General features: G+C 36.0%; 1 protein-coding gene across 11 annotated transcripts in view; it reads left to right on the top strand.

Annotated features, from left to right (window-relative positions):
- Positions 1–21,505, top strand: part of cadps2 (Ca++-dependent secretion activator 2) — a 146,223-nt gene that overhangs the window by 97,317 nt on the left and 27,401 nt on the right. For all 11 annotated transcript variants that reach the window (XR_013196666.1, XR_013196665.1, XR_013196663.1 and 8 more), the window contains exons 13-16: positions 5,585–5,772; positions 19,128–19,229; positions 20,622–20,685; positions 20,796–20,919. Coding sequence is in view for 7 of the 11 variants with exons in the window: in XM_077210997.1 (XP_077067112.1) it covers positions 5,585–5,772; positions 19,128–19,229; positions 20,622–20,685; positions 20,796–20,919 (478 nt within the window). In the remaining 4 variants the exon portion in view is untranslated. The remainder of the gene's footprint in view (positions 1–5,584; positions 5,773–19,127; positions 19,230–20,621; positions 20,686–20,795; positions 20,920–21,505) is intronic.

Below are 21,505 nucleotides of genomic sequence, written 5' to 3'. Positions count from 1 at the left end.
AAAAAACCAATCTTAACAAAAAATCTGGTTTTAATCTGATTTCACACCAGATTTGGGATCATCGAAAAACATCAAAACATGTTGTGTGTGTATATATACATATATAAATTAGTGGTGGGCCGTTATCGGCGTTAACATGCTGCGTTAACGTGAGAATCTTATCGTGCGATTAAAAAAAATATCGCCGTTAATCTATTCTCAAAGTTGGGTTGGGATCATAAAATAGCTTTTTCGAATATCGTTATATTTTCGCGCAAATTGCGCAGCAGGGTATTTTCCTGTCAGGGACACAAGGTGTTTACTTTTACATGTTACGTTGGGCGATCGTTCCTCTCGTTACTTTACATGTTGTTAAATGAGTTCCAAGCGCGCTGTATTTTATGGGCATGAGCGATGCTCAATTTACAAATGAATCACTCTTTTGGGTCGATTCTGTTCAAAGACTTCATCAAACAAGTTGGCAGATCTGTCTAAATCGGTTCGCGAATCAGTTCTGTTCAGTTCCTCACGCACTGAATCACTGAAGCGCGTTCAATCACACTCGACACGGAGTCGTAACAGGAAGATTTAAGAACACCAAGAGCTACAGTTTAGTCTAGTGAAAGCAAATGCATCATATTTTTTGCCAGCGATGAAGATCTTTATTAGTTGAACATCTTCGTAAGCTGTCTGTGAATGAATGATTCCACAGGACGAAACATTCGATTTCATTTCATTCAGGTAATACATTTTACAACCAAACAGATTATTACGCCACGATAGCACTACTAAAAAAGTATGACATTACCCGTTGGACATATACATTAATTTATAGGCTACAAAATAAATAAGCTACCATTGTGTACGGTTTATGAAATGAACACCCGCCATCCCGCGGTAATGTGTGTGTATTGCGCAGGGGCATAGTCACACGAATAGTTTACATTGATTGAAACTAGTTTGTTTAAAAAGGATGAGGCTTTTGCCGGTAAAGGCAGGTTCACATAAAATCAATTATGACATATGACATTATTTTTTTATCTAACTAGCATCTGGTTTGGCGATGCGAAAAAAGGACTGTAGCTACATAGTGCTTATTGTTTTTTTCTTCTTCCAATTAGCGTAAGTTACTATGTTTAAAAAAAAAATTACGAAAACATGTTACTTGTTCAATTAATAAACAGTTTGTTTGATGACAAATCGCTAAAGATGAAATTGGCCTCCCTTTCTGTCATTGTAATTGTGCGTTTTATTTATTTATTTTATTTTATAATTTTCTTTGAACGATATTCGACTATTGCTCCTCTATTGTCGAATGGCATTTTTGGCAGAAATTCACATCCCTACGCAAGGCAAACTATTCTCAAAGACTTACTTTTAGACATTATTTGGGTAGCACACATATTCTGAATGCCTTCGGCAGAATTCAAATGAGCCATTTTAATCTAGATTAATCTAGATTAATTCCAAGATTCCAGTGAGATTAATCTATATTAAAAAAATTAATCTATGCCCACCTCTAATATAAATGTAAATGTGTATATATATATAAATGTGTTCGATTCAGTATGATCCCAAATGTGGTGTGAAATCATATATATATATAAAGATAGATGATAGATAGATAATTGTAGTATATTATATTACATATATATATTATTATATTATACATTAGCCTTCAAGTCTCAGATTTTCAAGCTTACTCCAAAAAAACTCACAATCAATACAAGTGGCCTGAAGGAAAATCAATAAGTGATGCTGTTGTAAGGCTCAACTTTTTTTTGCATCAGCTGTTGTTTGATACAGGGATTAGGTTCAGTGAGCTGTTGGTGATTCAAAGACCAATATTTGGATTTTCTTTCCTCGTAACTACAGGGAATGTAAACACTAGATTCATTGGACTGTGTGCGAATCCTCAGAAGTGACTCAAAAAAAAGTGCATATTTTCAATAAAAAAGTTCAGGCTGTGAATGTGTCCTCAAATTAGGGACAGTGATGAGTACTCATGCTCCAACCTTAATATAATTACTCGCATCCCCTTCACCCTCCATCCCATAATCACACACTCTCCCTGTGACACACTCCTCCATGGTTGCCCTTATTAACAAGCCAAAATGGCCTATAGATGGTCCATAAAAAGCTTTCTATTACTGTCAGTTACTGGAGGATTCATGCCTTGACCACACAAGAGACGCATATGAATCCAGCAGGAGAGACTGTTGACTTATTAGTTGGTTTGTCAATTATATTAAAATAAATGATTTTTCTGAGGTGCGAATTTTATAAAGTTATGCATATTAATGCACTAGCGACAATCCAGTTCAGCCGAGAGCTAAATGTGCTGAAAAAGCCCTAATATTTAAATTAAGTCATTGTTTTCAATGCTATATAGAAAAAAATAACAAAATTAACAAGTATTTCTGTATCTATCTCTATATATATATATATGTGTGTGTGTGTGTGTGTGTGTGTGTGTGTGTGTGTGTGTGTGTGTGTGTGTGTGTGTGTGTGTGTGTGTGTGTGTGTGTGTGTATACGTATATATACAATAAATTCATAGACTATATATATATATATATATATATATATTCAAATCATATAATAAAAAATAATATAAATAAATTATTTTATAAATACATTTCTTTTTTTATCCTTTACTGATTTAGAAAATCCATTTTATACCATACAGAACTTATTTTTGTTTTTCTTAGTGAACTTTTCTTGTATAATATATGTATTAAGCCAAAAAACGAAATTGGTTTTGTCGTCCACAAGCAAGGTTTTGTCGTCAGTCTCGTGCGTGTGTGTGTGTGTGTGTGTGTGTGTGTATGTGTGTGTTTGAGAGCCAGACTGGGCCGTGTTGGTTAGGATGATGCTGCTGCCGTCTCAGTCGGTCGTTAGCGGTTAATTGAGCGGTAGGAGCCAAGACACGAGCAGGCCATCTGTTTGCCAGAGTGGAACATCTTGTGGCACTCGGCTCGGCGCTGGGCCACCGTGCCTCAGCCCTGAATGGTGCAATATTAATAGATCTGACCAAGACGGGAAGATACGGACTGTGACAAAGAAGAAAGTTGAAGGGGGAAAAAGTGGAAAGATGGGCGGTTGCTCAGGCCTTAAATGTTTTTTTGTGTGTGTGTGTTTTTTTGCTGGCCAGTTGGGAAAGAACTTAATATTTCCACTGGCTCCATAAAATTAATTTCATCTCGCATTTTAAAATTATTATAATTATTTAGATTTTAATTAAGTACGTTTTTGCACATCACAAGTTATTGTTGAGATTAAAATTTAAGGGTCCAAACTTTATTTTTTTCTAATGGTCATAAAATGTTATTTCACATTTATTTTTATTGTGCTTTGTCCATATGACAATGGGATTATTTCGCCTTTTATTGCATGTTAAGTGACGTTGCACGGGTCATTGTGTCTCTTGCATCATCATATATGAGATTTTTTTTCTCATATTTTAATTTTAGATGCTTAAACTGTAAACAAAATTTTTTCGCAGCTGTAAATAAAACTTATTGGAGTATGTTTTACAAGAAAAAGGGTATTTCAGACTTTCACGTTTAATTCGACGTGTCACATGGCAGTTCTTTGTAATTATTTGTGAAATATACTTGCAGTATCTGAGTGATGATTGTTTCTATACCAAATTATTTATTTTATTTTATTTTAAATACTCCACATATGCGTCACTAGATGCAGTTCTGGATTAAAAAAGCCCTCCTATACAAACTTCTGATGACAAATTTTCCCCAGAGGTCAAAGTTGTCAGAAAGCTCGACAGATGTTTCCTTTAGTAGATGGTTTGTTTGTATGTCTATAAAGTTACCAGCCAACTGGTGAGTAACTCCGGTTTATTTACTCACCAAAGCCAATTTTTACTCAAAATTGAGAGTTTGTGCATATGACTGTGGGAAAACATACTTTTGAGATTGCAAGATTGGATGCTTCTTGTGTAACACATCATGCACACACTTTATTCATATAGTATCTGTAAATATTGAAAGGTTTGACAGGCGTCCGCACTTAACTGACATTAGACTTATTCAAATATCATTAGAGCGAGTTTGCATAGGTCACACAGATCGTTTGATGAAGAGACAGAGCTATCAAGTGCACGTGTCTCGAAATACACCGTACATCATCTTTGTTGGAATCGTGCGTCACTGGACTTTAATGAAGCTTGCTGTCTTTGCTCCTGACGGGAGGTCAGAGGGTCTCGGTATCTCGCGTGCGACAGTCCCTCGTGACTGCCGGTCTCCTGTGAACGTCTCAGACATCGCAGTTCTTCTTTATTCGCGGCCCTCCGCACCGTCGTGGGCGAGCGGCCCCCTCAAAGTGTTAATTTGCTAACGTTCCTTCAGAGAAGGCGTCTTAATTAAGTTTGTAAGATTCATGCCTAATTTAGTTATTATGTGAGGGATGAATGAGCTAATGAATGCAACAGGAGCCTCGCGGCGATCTCCACCCGCCTGCATTACGTGTGACTTTTCTGCATATGAATTAATTGTTTGCACTTAACCTTGCACTCGTTTGTTTAAATGTTGGAAATAGATGGGTGTTTTTAACAAATTTTTTTTTTTGGAAGAGCTCATCTCGCACGCTGCGGTTTGGTTTTGTGTGTGTGTGTGTGTGTGTGTGTCTTGGCGTGAAATGAGAGGCGTGCTGAAATTAGACACTTCGAGTTCAATTAGCGTAGCAGTGTTGTCGAGGAGAAACTAGGTACGGGTGTACGTTTGACGAATGTCTTGACCTCACGGAGGTCCTGCTGGGGTCAGCGGCATTTTTAAAAAACTTTTTCTTCGCTGTTTACTGTGGCACTTGTTGCTTTTGGCCCTCAGATACAGGACATGTGTATGTTTTATACCTTTATTTGGTGACATGAATCTAAAGTCCAAAATAAACACTAACCTAATGCAAGTGCAAATTGACTTTCTTGAGTCACTTAATAATACGCTTTTTTTTACTGTGAGAATGATGCTGATGTACGTGATGTGAGCGGATCAAATGAAAGACATGCTGTGCAAATGTTTATTAAAGAAAATTGTTGTGACTCATGTTTTTTCCTGAGTATAATATATACAGCTGGATATTTAGGAGTCTTAAAGAAAAATTGGCATATTTAATGTAGTTATTATTATGTATATTACATACATTATAATATGCACATATATACATACATACATTAATGCTATATACATACATACATAAATGCATACATACACATGATTCTTCAGAAATCGTACTATGATGTTTAAGTGCTCAATTATTATTGGTACTCAATTAAAAATGATGGTTCTTATTATTATAATTGTTGAAAACAGTTGTTGTTGCTTAACATTTTTGTGGAAACCTAATAGGTTTTTTTTAGGCTTCTTTAATGAATAGAAAGTTCAAAAGAACAGCATTTATTTGACAGAAATCTTTGTCACTTTTAATCAATGTTATGTTGCGTTGCTCTACGTTCATTTATGTTACGTTACGTAATGTTATGTTAGGATAAACATTTCTGAAGCATTTGGCTGAAAAAGACTGGCTGAGAACAGCTAATTTCATGTTCATATTAAATGTGTTTTATTCTCATCATATGCTGTTGTTTGTAGGGTTGGTTCAGCCCCGGTCAGGTGTTTGTTCTGGATGAGTACTGCGCTCGATACGGGGTGAGGGGCTGTCATCGTCACCTCTGCTACCTGAAAGACCTGATGGATTTCTCGGATAACAACGCCCTGGTGGACCCTACCCTCCTGCACTACAGCTATGCCTTCTGTGCCTCACATGTCCACGGAAACAGGTATTAGAATATGTTTTTGTTATTTTGCGCACATTTACATTTATAAATTTGGCAGACACTTTTATCCCAGTTGATACACATTTTTGTTATCAGTTTTTGCTTTCCCTGGGAATCAAACTCATGACCATGACCATATCAGTGCCATGCTGTACTGTTTGAGGTACAGAAGGGCTGAAGTCTTTCTGAATTTTAATACAGTTAACCCTCTACCGCATGGTGTTGCCATATGGCAACATACTCTTTGTGTTCATTTCATTGCCCATGTTTCTTTAAGAAAACATTCTAATGTTTTTTTGTTGGAATGAGAAGACCTTAGTTTAGCCAATGATGTGCTTTGGTTAAGTCACATGACATGCAATTTTTTTCTGTGGCGCGATTTTTGACAGACTGCCGTCTCTTGTCGGTAGTTGCTGAAAGCAATCTAGAACGTCAGTAACAAACAAGGACCATCCCATATCACATACATAAAAAAAATCAAAACATCACCTCAGTTAAGTTATGATGACATATTCACCAAAAAAAAAAAGTTTTTATGAAATCAGTTTTTGGTAAATCGATCAAATGTCTGTGTTGCCAAGCGGCAACACTGTGCAATAGTGGAATGACATTATTGCAATAGTTTAGCTAGCTAGACAGGTCAGCTGCAATCTGTTAAGCTGTAGCAATAACAACATTAATGCTAGTGATATAATGTTGATTAGTCATAGGTTAAGGACTGCCAATATGGAAAGCTGTTTGAACTTTTATTCATTTCCAGGATATGAATTCTTGATATCTATAATTGTATTTTCACTAAAATGTCACCATAGGCTGCCATTCAAAATCAATTGTTGATATCAATAATTGATTCTTACTAGTAGAAATATAATTTTGATATCAATCATTTCTTTGTTAGTAAATATGTTAATTCCTGATATCAATAATTCAAATGTCACTAGTTGAAATGTCTATTCTTGATATCAACAATTGAATTGCTACCAGTAAAAAAATCATTTTTTATATCTGAAAATCTGATATCAATATTATTTTAGATATCTAAAATGTCTAAAATTCTTACTAGTAACAATCACATTCATGATATCAGAAATTAACCATTAATCAAAAATTGCCATTGTTATAGTAGAAATCTAATTCCTTATCAATAACTATCATTTTACCTAGTAAAAATTTAATTTCTTGATATTAAGAATTAGTATCCTGGAAATGAATAAAAGTTAAAACGGCTTGTCATACTGACAATGCATTTGTAGGCTATTACGGAAAAAAATCTAATTTAAATGGCTTTTTTTTTTTCTAAAACAATTCCACTGTTGTACGTTGTTGCCGTATGGCAACATATCATAAAGGACCTTAAAATTAAAAAAAATTAAAACATTTTTTTACAGCACTTCAAGTTAAGCCATTCTAAGAAAATAAAAAGTCAAATATTTGTTTCTATAGGTCTATCATAAAGGGTTAATTAATTAAGTGTATATGTATAAACATATATAAATACAATAAATATTTCAAATATTACTTTATATTTAAATTTGTTTACATTTTTTAATCAAATGAATCACAAATGAATCACACTTCAAATGTTTGATAAATGACCCCAAAATAAAATATAAATTCATTGTTGTCTTAAATGACATTTTATAATTAAACTGAACAAAATTATAAACGCAACGCTTTTGTTTTTGCCCCCATTTTTCATGAGCTGAACTCAAAGATCTAAGACTTTTTCTATGTACACAAAAGGCCTATTTCTCTCAAATATTGTTCACAAATCTGTCTAAATCTGTGTTAGTGAGCACTTCTCCTTTACCGAGAGAATCCATCCACCTCACAGGTGTGGCATATCAAGATGCTGATTAGACAGCATGATTATTGCACAGGTGTGCCTTAGGCTGGCCACAATAAAAGGCTACTCTAAAATGTGCAGTTTTATCACACAGCACAATGCCACAGAAGTTTTAAGGAAGCGTGCAATCGGCATGCTGACTGCGGGAATGTACACTAGAGCTGTTGCCCGTGAATTGAATGTTCATTTCTCTACCATAAGCCGTCTCCAAAGGCATTTCAGAGAATTTGGCAGTACATCCAACCAGCCTCACAACCGCAGACCACGTGTAACCACACCAGCCCAGGACCTCCACATCCAGCATCTTCACCTCTAAGATCGTCTGAGACCAGCCACCCGGACAGCTGCTGCAACAATCGGTTTGCATAACCAAAGAATTTCTGCACAAACTGTCAGAAACAGTCTCAGGGAAGCTCATCTGCATGCTTATCGTCCTCATCGGGGTCTCGACCTGACTGCAGTTCATCGTCGTAACCGACTTGAGTAGGCAAATGCTCAGATTAGATGGTGTCTGGCACTTTGGAGAGGTGTTCTCTTCACAGATGAACCCCGGTTTTTACTGTACAGGGCAGATGGCAGATAGCGTGTATGGCGTTGTGTGGGTGAGCGGTTTGCTGATGTCAACGTTGTGGATCGAGTGGCCCACTATGGCGGCTGCGTTATGGTATGGGCAGGCGTATGTTATGGACAACGAACACAGGTGCATTTTATTGATGGCATTTTGAATGCACAGAGATACCGTGACGAGATCGTGAGGCCCATTGTTGAGCCATTCATCCACGACCATCACCTCATGTTACTGCATGATAATGCACGGCCCCATGTTGAAAGGATCTGTACACAATTCCTGGAAGCTGAAAACATACCAGTTCTTGCATGGCCAGCATACTCACTGGACATGTCACCCATTGAGCATGTTTGGGATGCTCTGGATCGGCGTATACGACAGTGTGTTCCAGGTCCTGCCGATATCCAGCAACTTCACACAGCCATTGAAGAGGAGTGGACCAACATTCCACAGGCCACAATCAACAACCTGATCAACTCTATGCAAAGGAGATGTGTTGCACTGCGTGAGGTAAGTGATGGTCACACCAGATACTGACTGGTTTTTGGACCCCCATAATACAGTAAAACTGCACATTTTAGAGTGGCCTTTTATTGTGGCCAGCCTAAGGCACACCTGTGCAATAATCATGTTGTCTAATCAGCATCTTGATTTGCCACACCTGTGAGGTGGATGGATTATCTCGGTAAAGGAGAAGTGCTCACTAACACAGATTTAGACAGATTTGTGAGCAATATTTGAGAGAAATAGACCTTTTGTGTACATAGAAAAAGTCTTAGATCTTTGAGTTCAGCTCATGAAAAATGGGGGCAAAAGCGTTGCATTTATAATTTTGTTCAGTGTGTGTGTGTGTGTGTGTGTGTGTGTGTGTGTATATATATATATATATATATATATATATATATATATATATAATTACAGACGATTACATTTCAGATGGGATAGTAGATTTTTTTTGTATATGATTGTAAAATAATTTTTAGTATACATTTACACATTTTATTGATGCCGGTATTTAATTTTTGTTCATTGTCATGGGAAAGTAATTTTTTTTAAATAAATCTGACAACATGAGAAAAATGGTCTCTTATCATTTATATATAACAACAACCACTTTAACAATGCCCTATAGCCCTTTCAAACAGCAAGGAACATTTGGTTTCCCAGGAGGTTGTGCATTTTGAATTCTCACGTATTAAGTGTTTGAAATCAAGGATTTCATTTGTGTTGGACAAATGAGAAGTCCCACATGTTTGATAGATCACAAAAAGGAAAAAAAAACACACTCAGAATGGCTTTTGTCCGCGCATAATGGGTGGGCATACAAAAGGAACGAGAAGACAGAAGAAATACTTTAATCACTCGGGAGGCGCTCAGCATGGCATCCATGTTCAGCATCACTCAAAGAGAGACTGAGAGCGTCTGCTTAGCAAATTAATTAATGTTTCTCTATTATCTCAAAACGCAAAGCAATTAAACCGTAATTACAGAGTCCATTTGTCCCCCTTCTACATTTTAATAATTTTTCTTTGACAAGGCCTCTGAGGATCAGAATTTTATACAAGCTTGTTTTCTGTAATTGATTATGCGAATTATTGATGGTTTGACATTACTTAAAGACTAAAATAGGCTTGCGTTAGCAGTAAGAGGACTGACTGCAGCTCGTGGTATGAGCAATGTCCCTTGTCCACTTGTTGGCGAAGTCCTTTGTGTTCGTTTGGACTGAAAGCTGTTGGTTTTCCACTTACCTCGAATCACCCATCAATTGACTGATTAGATGTTAAATACACACGGATGTGCTCCTTCTCTTTGATGGCTAATTTAGTCAATTAGGAACAGTAATGATTAGCCTCTCAAGATAATCATCAGTTACAAATGAGGAAAATTGGCATGAGTAGCTTTTTGTTGGAGGGGGGTGTTGCTTGAATAATGACAGTTCAGCCGTGCAGTCGTGTGTAGAGAGTGTTCATGGGAATATATTGAATTTTTGTGCTGCTACTACTTTGGTACTTTGCCACTACCCTTGGTCATAATTCAACACGACTTCTTTATGCAGTCCTGGTCAGAATTATTGGCACGCTTGGTAAATATGAACAAAGAAGCCTCTGAAAATAAATTTGTATTGTTAATCTTTTTTGATTTTGTAATAAAAAAATCACAAAAATCTAACCTTTCATTGACATAAAAATGGGGGGGAAATCTCTATTGTGTTTCTCTAATATACATTGGCCTCAATTAATGACACCCTTTTATTTCATACCTCTTTTTGCCAAGATAACAGCTCTGAGTTTTCTCCCATAATGCCTGTTTGGAGAACACCTGACACCTGAAGATCATTTCTCCAGATTTCCAGATCCATGTTGGTGCTTCTTCTCTTCATTTCAGCCCACTCATTGTCTGTAGGGTTCAGGTCAGGGGACTGGGACGGCCATGGCAGAAGCTTCATTTTGTGCTCAGTGACCCATTTTTTTTTTATTTTAGTGTTTGTTTTGGATTGTTGTCCTGATGGAAGATCCAACTGTCAGGTTGGAGGCTGTCAGGTTTTGTCAGGTTGGAGGCTGTCAGGTTTTGATTTTTTATCTGTTTAATAGAAACCATGATGCCATGTATCTGAACAAGAAGTCCAGGACCTCCAGCAGAAAAATAGGCCCACAAAATTAAAGATCCAGCAGTATATTTAACTGTGGGCATGGGGTACTTTTTTATCTCTGTTAGCACCAAACTCTGTTGTTTTTTTTGTTTCATCTGACCATAGAAACAGGCCCCTTTTGAAGTTCCAGTCGTGTCTGACAACTGAATATGCTGGAGCTTGTTTTTGGAGGAGAGCAGAGAATTTTTGCTTGAAATTCTTCCAAACAACTTGTGGTATTGTTGTTTTATTTTATCGTTCTGTATTTATTTTTTAGGCTTTTTGACCCCAAGACTGACTTTGGCCATTCAAACTCTCCTCGCCGTGCATTGGGACAATATAGACACACGTCCTCTTCCAGGCAGATTCGTAACATCTTTAGTTTATTGGAACTTCTTCAATATTGCCCTGGAAATGGAAATTGTCAATGCTTTAGCTATTGTCTTACAGTCACTTTCTATTTAGTGAAGCTCAGCAATCTTTTGCTGCACATCAAAACTATATTCTCTGGTTTTACTCATTATGGAAATTTGCCCTTTGTGTTTTCTCATATTTATGAAACAAGAAGTTAGAATTTCATGCTCCTAGTCGCCCTGGTGTGCTAAAAGAACAAATTAAATATCAATGGGAATATGCTTGAGATAAAAATATGAGATATTTTACTCATTAGAATTTCTAGGGGTGCCAATAATTGTGGCCAATGTGTTTTGGAGAAAAACATTTATTTTCACTTTCAATTGTTTTACTTGCAGATCTGCAGATTTATTTTCCAAGCTTTCTTTGATCATATTTATCAAGGTTGCCAATTATTCTGACCAGAACTGTACGTGTATTCAGTACTGGAGGTATTAAAGGAAATACAATACTGCACCAGTTAAGCATTGTTGTTCAGACAAATTAAAAAATGATATTCCTTTCAAAGGTACATGACAACTCAGTACAAGTAATGTGTAACTAGTAAAGTAAAGAATTACTTATATATTTACAACAAAATATTCAAGTTACTTTTTTGTAAGTAATGCAAGTTACTCTGTTTTTGCATTTATTGACTGACACCCTTTCGTTCCACATGTTGAGAGAAATCATGAGTAAGGCGTTGTGTGAACATGTTATTGTACTTCTAGACTAAATGTAAGCATGCATCTCATCTCACTTTTTATTAGCCAATTTCTTTGCTGCTGACCATCGATGATTCAATTCAACCATACCAATAAGCAAAAATTACTTTAGATAAACATCATATTTGTTTCATCATTGCTGAACTTTCTTCTCTTGCATTTTAATAATGTGAATATTATTTTGTGCACTGCTAGAAAATAACAATAGCCTTAACCCTGGTTCAGAGAACCTCTCATCTTCAGTTCAGATGAAAATGCATCCGCTCAACTGATCTAATGCGTCAGTCAATAACTCGAGGAACAGTTATGACAGTAAGCCTTTCTGATGGTGAGTGTGCAGCTTAAAACCTGTGAAGATTGTTGCCATCTTCTTTATCCTCACTACTGATCTTGCACCCACCGACTCCAAGAGCACAACAGACTTTTCTGCAGTCTTGGGTCTGGGAATTCATTTTCCCTGTAGGGATTTTTTTTTTTTTTTTTAAATGGATCAATAAAGAGTTGTAAGCCGTGTGTTAGTGATGCGCAGATCACAGTTATATCAGTGGGTCAGACGGGCCAAGTAATAAAAAATAACATTCCAATTAAATGCGAGTGGGTTGCTGGTGGATGAAATAAACTATTAATGAAGGAAATATTAATGTGTTAAAGCTTAATTTTTTTGTCAGGAACTAATTTGCTATCTACGCAGTTGCAGGGTCCACTTGATTAAGCAGCAATGGAGGCAAAACAGATCAGAGAGAATTTTTAAAAAGGAGAATTAAAAATAAATTAATAACGCCTATATCCAGCCTTTGCTTGGTATGAACATATTTAATTTCTCTTGTGTGTGTTCGGGAAGTCGCATGGATGGAAACAGTCTAAAGCCTGGCTATTAAGGAAATGCAGGTTTGCCAAAGAAGAATTTTTACTTAATTATTTCATGTTAATTGAACAGCAGCCTATTCAGTGTAATACGTTACCATATCATCAGCTTAACACTGAGAATTAGAATGATTGTAATGTGACGAACGGGTGCGGATATCTAAATCGGAGAAAATCATTTGGCGGGTGGATGATTTATTTTTAACAGCGGATTCGGGTGATATTAAAGCTGATCCGTGCATCTCTAACGTGTGTTCACTGTGTATCCGGAATACAACCACATGAAACAGTGAAAATTATGTAATTAAATGAAAAAAAATAATAATAATAAAAATATATATATATAAATAGTACTTGAAAAATATTATGTATGATAAACAAGATATTGTATATAACTATATAGAGTTTATCTAACAATTTTATTTCACAATATTATGGTATTCATATTTCTAAAAATATATTTTTATATAATTTTTTTAGTGCTGGGCAACGATTAATCGCGATTAATCACATCCAAGATAAAAGTTTGTGTTTACATAATATATGTGTGTGTACGGTGTATAATTATTTTGTATATATGAATACTCACATGCATGTATATATTTCAGAATTATTTGCATGTATATACTGTGTATATATATATTTATACATCATTTATATTAAACATAAATATATTATATATAAATAACACATTTTTCTTAAATATACATGCCTGTGTGTGTATTTATACATACAAAATAATTATACAAAATACACACAAACTTTTATTTTGGATGTGATTAATCGTGATTAATTGTTGCCCACTACATTTTTAAAAAATATATTATTCTTTCAATTATATATTTAACATTTTAATTTTAATATTTATTATCATACATTTTTTACACAAATATGTATTGTTTTGAAAAAATATTACAAACAAATGTTGTAATATAACAATTATTATAAAATATATATATAATAAAAAAGATTATTCTACATTTTCCACAACAAAATTGAATGTTATTTTCTTTACAAAGAAAATTTGCAACAATAGCTAAAAAACAATCTACATATGTGACCCTGGACCTCAAAACCAGTCGTAAGTCGCACGGGTATATTTTTAGCAATAGCCAACAATACATTGTATGGGTCAAAATTATCGATTTTTCTTTTATGCCAAAATCATTAGTATATTCAGTAAATAATATCATGTTCCATGAAGATATTTTGTAAATTTCCTACCGTAAATATATAAAATATATTTTTGTGAATGGATGCAGCAAAATAGCGCAAAAAAAAAGTAAGAAAACTTTTTACTCAAGTTTGGTATCTATGTCAAGCTTAGATTTCCCCCTTTCGGGTTCATAACTCTCCACAACGTCATTAGAGCAGTAAGCCAATAGAGAGCGTTAAAACAAACCCTTCTTGTGTAAAAAGAAAAAAAATTCTTCTTAGCAACGGTCTGCTACAGCGCCTCTCATTGGCTTGCGACTTCTTCACGTGCACAGTGTACACAATCCGCAATGGTTACGGTTTAAGCCATGGATTCTGAGATTTAATTCTGCTCAATTTAAACTTTAATTACAGCAATAATTTAACGAACATAGTAAATTATTTTTTCTAAAATGAATGTGAAAATGATACAGAATGTCCAGAGACTGGCTTGGCAAAGGAGGATAACCTGAAAGACGACGAATTCGATCAATGTGTGGAACAGTTTTGTAACAACACACACAAACACATACGGGCATTTACGCATATTCATACACACACACACAAACACACACACACACACACACACACACACACACACAGACACAGACAAACAAACACATACGGGCATGTCATGTATGTATATTCATACACAAACACAGACATGCACACACACACACGCACGCACACACACAGACGCACGCACACACAAACACACACACCCACACACACTTGAATTTAGTGGTGGGGAACTCACAATGGTGTAAATTTCATTTATTTCCTTTCATTAGTAATGCGTAGCTAAGGACTTCATTTGGAGAACTTTAAAGTCGATTTTCTCAATATTTAGATTTTTTGACCCATCAGATTCCAGATTTTCAAAAGGTTGTATCTCGGCCAAATATTGTCATATCCTAACAAACCATAGATCAATGGAAAACTTATTTATTCAGCTTTCATGTGATGTATAAATCTCAATTTAAAGAAAATGACCCATAAGACTGGTTTTGTTGTCCAGGGTCACATATAGGCCATTGTAATTATACAGGCTATTCCATAAACTGCTAAGCTCTTTTGCATTCATTTTTGTTTCTATAGTAACAGCAACTTCTCTGATTGGTGGATATCTCTTCAGAATTATGGGTAGTGAAGTTTAATAAACGCCATTTTGACAGTTGAAATCAAACTGACTCGTGGCATCTACTGAAGCTGATACTGTATATCATTTATCATAACTAGTTGATATTAAGAAAATGAGTTGAGACTTTTACTCAATTAAGACTTGTGCTCAATTGTGATGTGAAATGAAACCATTGCGTCTGTAAATTCTTAGATTTTAGGTAACGGTGTGTTAACCGAAACTCCTTTCAGACATGTTTGTCAGTGCAAACATCCTTGTGGCACATTTCAGTCGGTGTCGCCTGTGTTTGACTGACAGATGCACCCTGGGCTCGACGAGGCTTGAGACTTAGAAGCAAGTACGCGAGAGCAAACGGACAGGTGTGTGAGATGAACTGGCGAGGTCGCACTGACAGCGACGAGAGTGACAGTAATCACAAGCTAACCTCTTTCTCTCCTCTCTCGCCTGTCCATCATGCTTGGCTGCCCCATGTGACAAGAGTATTTACCAGTCAGCACAGTCAGTTACTCACTGTAAACATGACACACATCCAGATCCTCACCCTTTGGATTGTCACTTCTGTCTTGTCCATTGGGTCTTGATTTGATCGGATATACACCAACCCATCTGTCATTGAGGATGGAGTCTATTAGTATTCTTGTGTAAAAACTGTTCTAGAACCTTAGGGTTCTTGTGTCAATGTGAGATGCTGAAGTACACATGTGTAAATGACGCGCTTCACTCTGAAACCAGTAGCTCATTTATTTTCTTAAATTGGCATCTGCAATATTTTACAATCGCACTTAGCCATCTCGGGATATCAATTTTATTTCAATATATATTGTGTAGCCCTAGTAGCCAAGACAGCACTCTTGCAAACGTACAGCTTTAAAACTAACCACCAACTTCTTGGACTTGTTGCAGCACACTGCACCCGCTTCCACTAGGACTGCCAAACATGAGGCAGCGCTGCGTGAGGTGGAGGGTAACAACACTTTCACTGGGGTTTCTGCACATTTGAGTTCCTTCACTTTGAAATGAAGCATCTCAGATCTTGTTGTGATTGTGTACTTATTCTATACATCTTACTGTTACATTTACGGTTTTGCAGACATTCATACCAAGCAACTTAGAATAATATGTGCAAGAAGAAGAGAATATGTGCTCTGGAAGAAGAGATAGTAATTATCTCAATGTGATTCTCCTGGTTAAAATAAAGGAAATAATAATGCTTGTATTGAAATTTATTCTCCCAAAGATAAAACTGTGCTAGAAGCTTTGTGATCACTACGATATACAGTAGTGGTTTTCATTTTGCATAACAGTTGTGTAAATATATGCGTTTTAGGTATGAGAATGGCATATTTTGAGTTTTGAAATTTGGGTTATGGACAATTTATAGTCAGGTCATGATTATTTTTGATTGGCAATTGGGCTAGTTTTGTTCTGCAGACCTGGCAACTCTGCTGCCAGTTTTCTTAGTGGTTGCGTATTGGGCCCGGTCAAGGTGTGTGTGTGTGTGTGTGTGTGTGTGTGTGTGTGTGTGTGCGTGCGTGCGTGTGTGTGTGTGTGTGTGTGTGTGTGTGTGTGTGTGTGTGTGTGTGTGTGTGTGTGTGTGTGTGTGTGTGTGTGTGTGTGTGTGTGTGTGTGTGTGTGTGTGTTCATTGTACAATAATTATTGTACAATAATTTTGCCATTAAAAATTTGATGTATGTTTATATACTAAATTATAAATATTTGAATATATATATTTGTTTTTTAACTCTAACATTTTAATTTGTACAATTATTATTTTGTTTAATTTGTTATTTTTATTATTTATTTTTATACATAAATGTATTTACTTTTATAAAATGGTAGTTTATTTTACAAAGCATATCCATTCTATTTTTCTATTGTCAGAATTTTTTTTAAAATATATTTCTATTATAATTTATATATATCAAATATTTAAAAAATCTAAATGCACATTCACACACACACTAATATTATTATATTATAATTTTGTATTGTTATAATTTAATTTTTTTCCTAATTTTTTCAGTTCAGCAAATATTAGTTTAATTTCATATTAGTTTAAAAACTTTGTACAAAACAAGCACAAAGTTTTGCAATAATAGCGGGAAATTATATAGGTATTATAATTATACAGGAGACTCCAAACATACAGTATATAAATTCATAAACACTTTAACTGTAAAGTAATGGCATAATTAGGAAAACTTACTGATTAGTTTGTTATTTTCAACTCATTCTTATACCAAGACTATAAGATCATGCATGCTGTTTCAACAAAACGTCATCTATGTTAGCCAGTGATTTGACAAGCTGAAGTTTGCAATCAGAATTTAGAACTAAATATCACAGAAAATTAAATGTTTACATTTTTTAAGGTATAAAACTTACACGCACATGATCAACTGGCCAGTTCCATCAACTGGCCCCAAATTCTCTCACATTGGCCCCGGCCAGTGGGACGTCCTTATTGCAGAGCCCTGAATAATGATAGCAAAAGCAAACACCACTAATAATGTTGTTATGTAAGGTGGAATTGGATGTGTTTCCAGGTTTGAAGGTTTCGTTTAGCATTAGTCAAGTCATTGGGAGGATGTGTGAATTGTGAGAGACTTCATTACTGACTGAAGTCGCAAGGCTTTGGTAGTCGTTAGTTTTGGTGATGTACTGGGAGCTCCAAACAAGCAAAGACTTTAAACCGGAGTGATTCTCCCTCATGCTAACAGTTCAATTCCCAGGCCTCTTGTTAGAAGCAGTTAAACTAAGATGCCTTCCTTAAGAACTAATGAGCCTACACAGTACGGCAGACAAAGACACTGAGATTAAAGGGTCGATGTTGAGTTTATACACTCCTTAGCCTTTACCATAATGCAAAAAGGAGATTTTTTTTCCTTTTCAGTTGTAGGCGCTGATCCCCCCCCCCATGCTCGCGCATACTCATCTTCTGCCGCTCTTCACACTCCCTCTTTGTGTTCTCTCGGGATTAGCTGGCTCTTGTCAAAAAGAAAAGGCGGATTTCATTTAATGGAGAGAGGGATTTGCAGAACAGACAGGTTTACAAGTTGCCTTTACCTCTGCGTGTAAGGAAAGCGCTTTCTCTACAGCGCTAAGCTGTGCCATTCAGAAAGTGTGGAGGGTTTGGATAGCAAGGCACAATGGCTTCTATCTAAACTGCCCATTGTCGACAGTTAAAAACTGAAGTTTGGAATGATTACTTTAGAGATTTAAGTGCAATTGTGCAATGCTTAGTGGTTGAACATATGCTGGCTATATTTGATTATTGCAGTTGCGAGGTATTTGTTGAAATCTGTGACTTAATGAATTTAAATAAATAGTAGATGATTGAAACAATAATTTCATCCTAAATAAGAAAAATATATAAAATAATGTTTAGGACATAATATAAATTTCATTCAAAATAATAAAATGTCTGATATTAAATATGATTTGAAATCTATTTTATTTAATTCGTTTTTGAATAATTTGTTACTTGCTACGAATTACTTGTAAAGTCATTTGTATTTATTTTATTTTATTTTTTTAACATCTTATTTATTAGTCTCATATCTTCGATTATTGTGAACATTATTCAAACAAATATAAAATGGATAAATATAACATTAAAAAGGAGACTGCAAATTATTAAAAAAAATAGTTTTATACAAAATCCACGAGATTTATCCAAAAGATTTATTTTATTTTAAATTTGAAGAATGTGTGATATTTTAAGATATTTCCAGTTGCTTCCCTTCTTGCATTACCTTGATATGATTCACCAAGGATACATTTATTTTGATATTCTTTTATTTAAGAGTTTTGGATTGCAAAACCCTGCTGAAGCATTGTTCAGTTCAGCTGGAATAATTGTGAAACTTACAACTCTCTTTGAAAAATCTGTTGATTTATGAAGTTGAAGCACAGGATCCAAGGGCATTTGAAATGAAAGAACAGGTGCTGTAAAGAATAAAACAGAAAATTGAATGTTTCCTCCTTGTTTTGGCAGACCGGATGGCATGGGCACTGTTACAGAACAGGAGAAGGAGGAGTTTGAGGAGATCAGGAGCAGACTGTTGACTTTATTGGAGAAGCAGATCACACATTTCAGGTAAGATGAGCTACCACATCCACTTAATCTTAATAATGTACATCAATTTATTAAGATAACTAATCTACAGTCAAACCTAAATGTATTCAGACACCTTCCACATTTCTCACATTATCACAGTTTATTCGCTATAAAAATTCGCTTTAAAAAATGGTAATAAAATATGACAAGTACTCAGAGTACAAGAGTTATCAAATCAGTTCATATTTCACTGGTTTTAGCCATCCTTCTGTTAGACTGTCTCACAAATGTATTAGATTGAATAGCTGTCGGCTGTTAAATTTAAGTACACAATTACATAATATTAATTTAGGTCAACAAATTACCAAGCAATGCTTAATTTCGTTCAGTCTGTGGTGTAAAAAGGTCACATTAGCAATTAAAGAAAAAACACTTAAGCAAAACATGATCAGGTCAAAGTATCTGAATAATTTTTGGGTATAATGTCACAGTTTACTTTATTTTGCTATCCTCACTTACATAAATTAACTATGCCCTGCACCCACTAGTAAAAAAATATAAAAAATTATAACTGGTGTCTGAATAATTGGGTTGGGTTGATTGTAGGCCTATATTTAAAAAAAAAATATCAGCAAATGTTCGGATTTTGCCAGCAAATGGATTTCAGATCTATTTTGATAAGGTTGCAAACATCAGGGAAAAAATCAAAATGATAAAAACTAACTATACAATCATGTAATTGCATTGTAATAACTGTGTATTAACTATATAATATCTGGTCCCTGAAGCAAAACCAGTTTATAACCACTGTATAGCATCTCAGCTTGCAGTTTACTCGTTTACCAGACCCCCCTCCTGATTGGTCCTCGTTTTCAACCGACCTCCCGCTGCCCCCCTCAGTGGAGTGCTGGAAACACTAGTAAAGAGGGTTTGAGTCTTGCTTTTGCAGCAGAACCTAATAAAACCACCCCAACAAAAGCTACAAACAGCATCTCAGATTATGCAAATGGGACGGCAGACAGGGGCCAGGCCGGTGCGGGGCGTGCCGGGGATTAAGCGCGGGTCCCAGCCCAAGCTGATTAGACCTTGTTGAGTCACTTGGTAAGTGTGCCTCTTGCCCCACATGCATGAAAAAAACGCGTTGAGGGCCGTTCCCGGGGACTTTCACACCTGTGGTGTGAGGCCTTTATGAGAACCACTTCTCTTTCGTCTTCATTCTTCCCATTTAGCATTGTCCCGTACGTACGCTGACACCTGTCCCTCCTCAACAGGCTTTGGAAAACATCTCTATTTAAAAGACGTAATTATTGTCCCATGATAGCTGAGAAACAGCGGTTTGTGACTGACTCCTTCAGCTTGTGCTCAGTCTTCTTTCTTCTATGCCTTTCGTTAATTACCACTCGAGTTTTACCCTTGTCTTCTTGCCCGTAGGTACTGTTTCCCCTTCGGGCGACCGGAGGGGGCTCTTAAAGCCACACTCTCTCTTCTAGAAAGGGTGAGTGTCCTCCAATTAACTGTGCATGGTTTGCACCTTATATGCATGTCTTGTGTGTATTAGCATGTACTCAAAGTGAAATAAATGAGAGAAAAAGTGTCATTCTTCAGGCTCTGATGAAAGACATCACCACACCTGTCCCAACTGAAGAGATGCACAAGATAGTCCAGAAGTGCCTGGAAAAAGCTGCGCTCATCAATTACTCCCAGCTGACCGACTACGCCCAGATCGAAGGTTCTCACAGAATACTTTTCAGGGCTCAACTGTAAGGTTTTTTGGGGGTTTTTTTGATTGCCCTTGTCAGCCAGCAGTTTGGATATGAGAAGAGAAATCTAGCTGAACACCTGCCAATGTTTTCAGTGGCCCCAGCACACACAAAAATACACTATCGTTCATATGCTTCTTACAGTTCATACCGTTTTTAAAATGCTTAAGACAAACCATGTGCAAATTCATCAGTCGACACTGCTGAGTATTTTCTCTTTAAAACTGCGGTGATCTAAAGACAGTCTCAAAAACACGGTTTGAAATCGCTGGTGTTTCTGACGTCACAAACTACATCAGATCAACATGTGGTCAGGGCATATCATTACTATGCCGTGAAGCAGGGGAGTCTCAAAAGAAGCCAGGTTATCCCGTTATATTTTCAGTTAATATGAAAAATCGGGTAGATTTCGTACATAGCGGGTGTATGACATAGATTAAGATGTTATGATGAACTATATGCCTTTCTCCACTGACGTTCTGAGTCGTTCTAAGCGTTTCTAAGGATCCTGATTTTTATAAGGCAGACTGAACATGGTTTGTGTAACATTAGCAA

Source organism: Siphateles boraxobius, unplaced genomic scaffold (genome assembly GCF_051911475.1).
Source record: "Siphateles boraxobius isolate OS27281-9 unplaced genomic scaffold, OSU_SipBor_1 65, whole genome shotgun sequence".
In the NCBI taxonomy this organism is placed as follows: Eukaryota; Metazoa; Chordata; class Actinopteri; order Cypriniformes; family Leuciscidae; genus Siphateles; species Siphateles boraxobius.
Note: the sequence above shows the minus strand (reverse complement) of the source record. Positions and strands in the feature narration are given on the sequence as shown.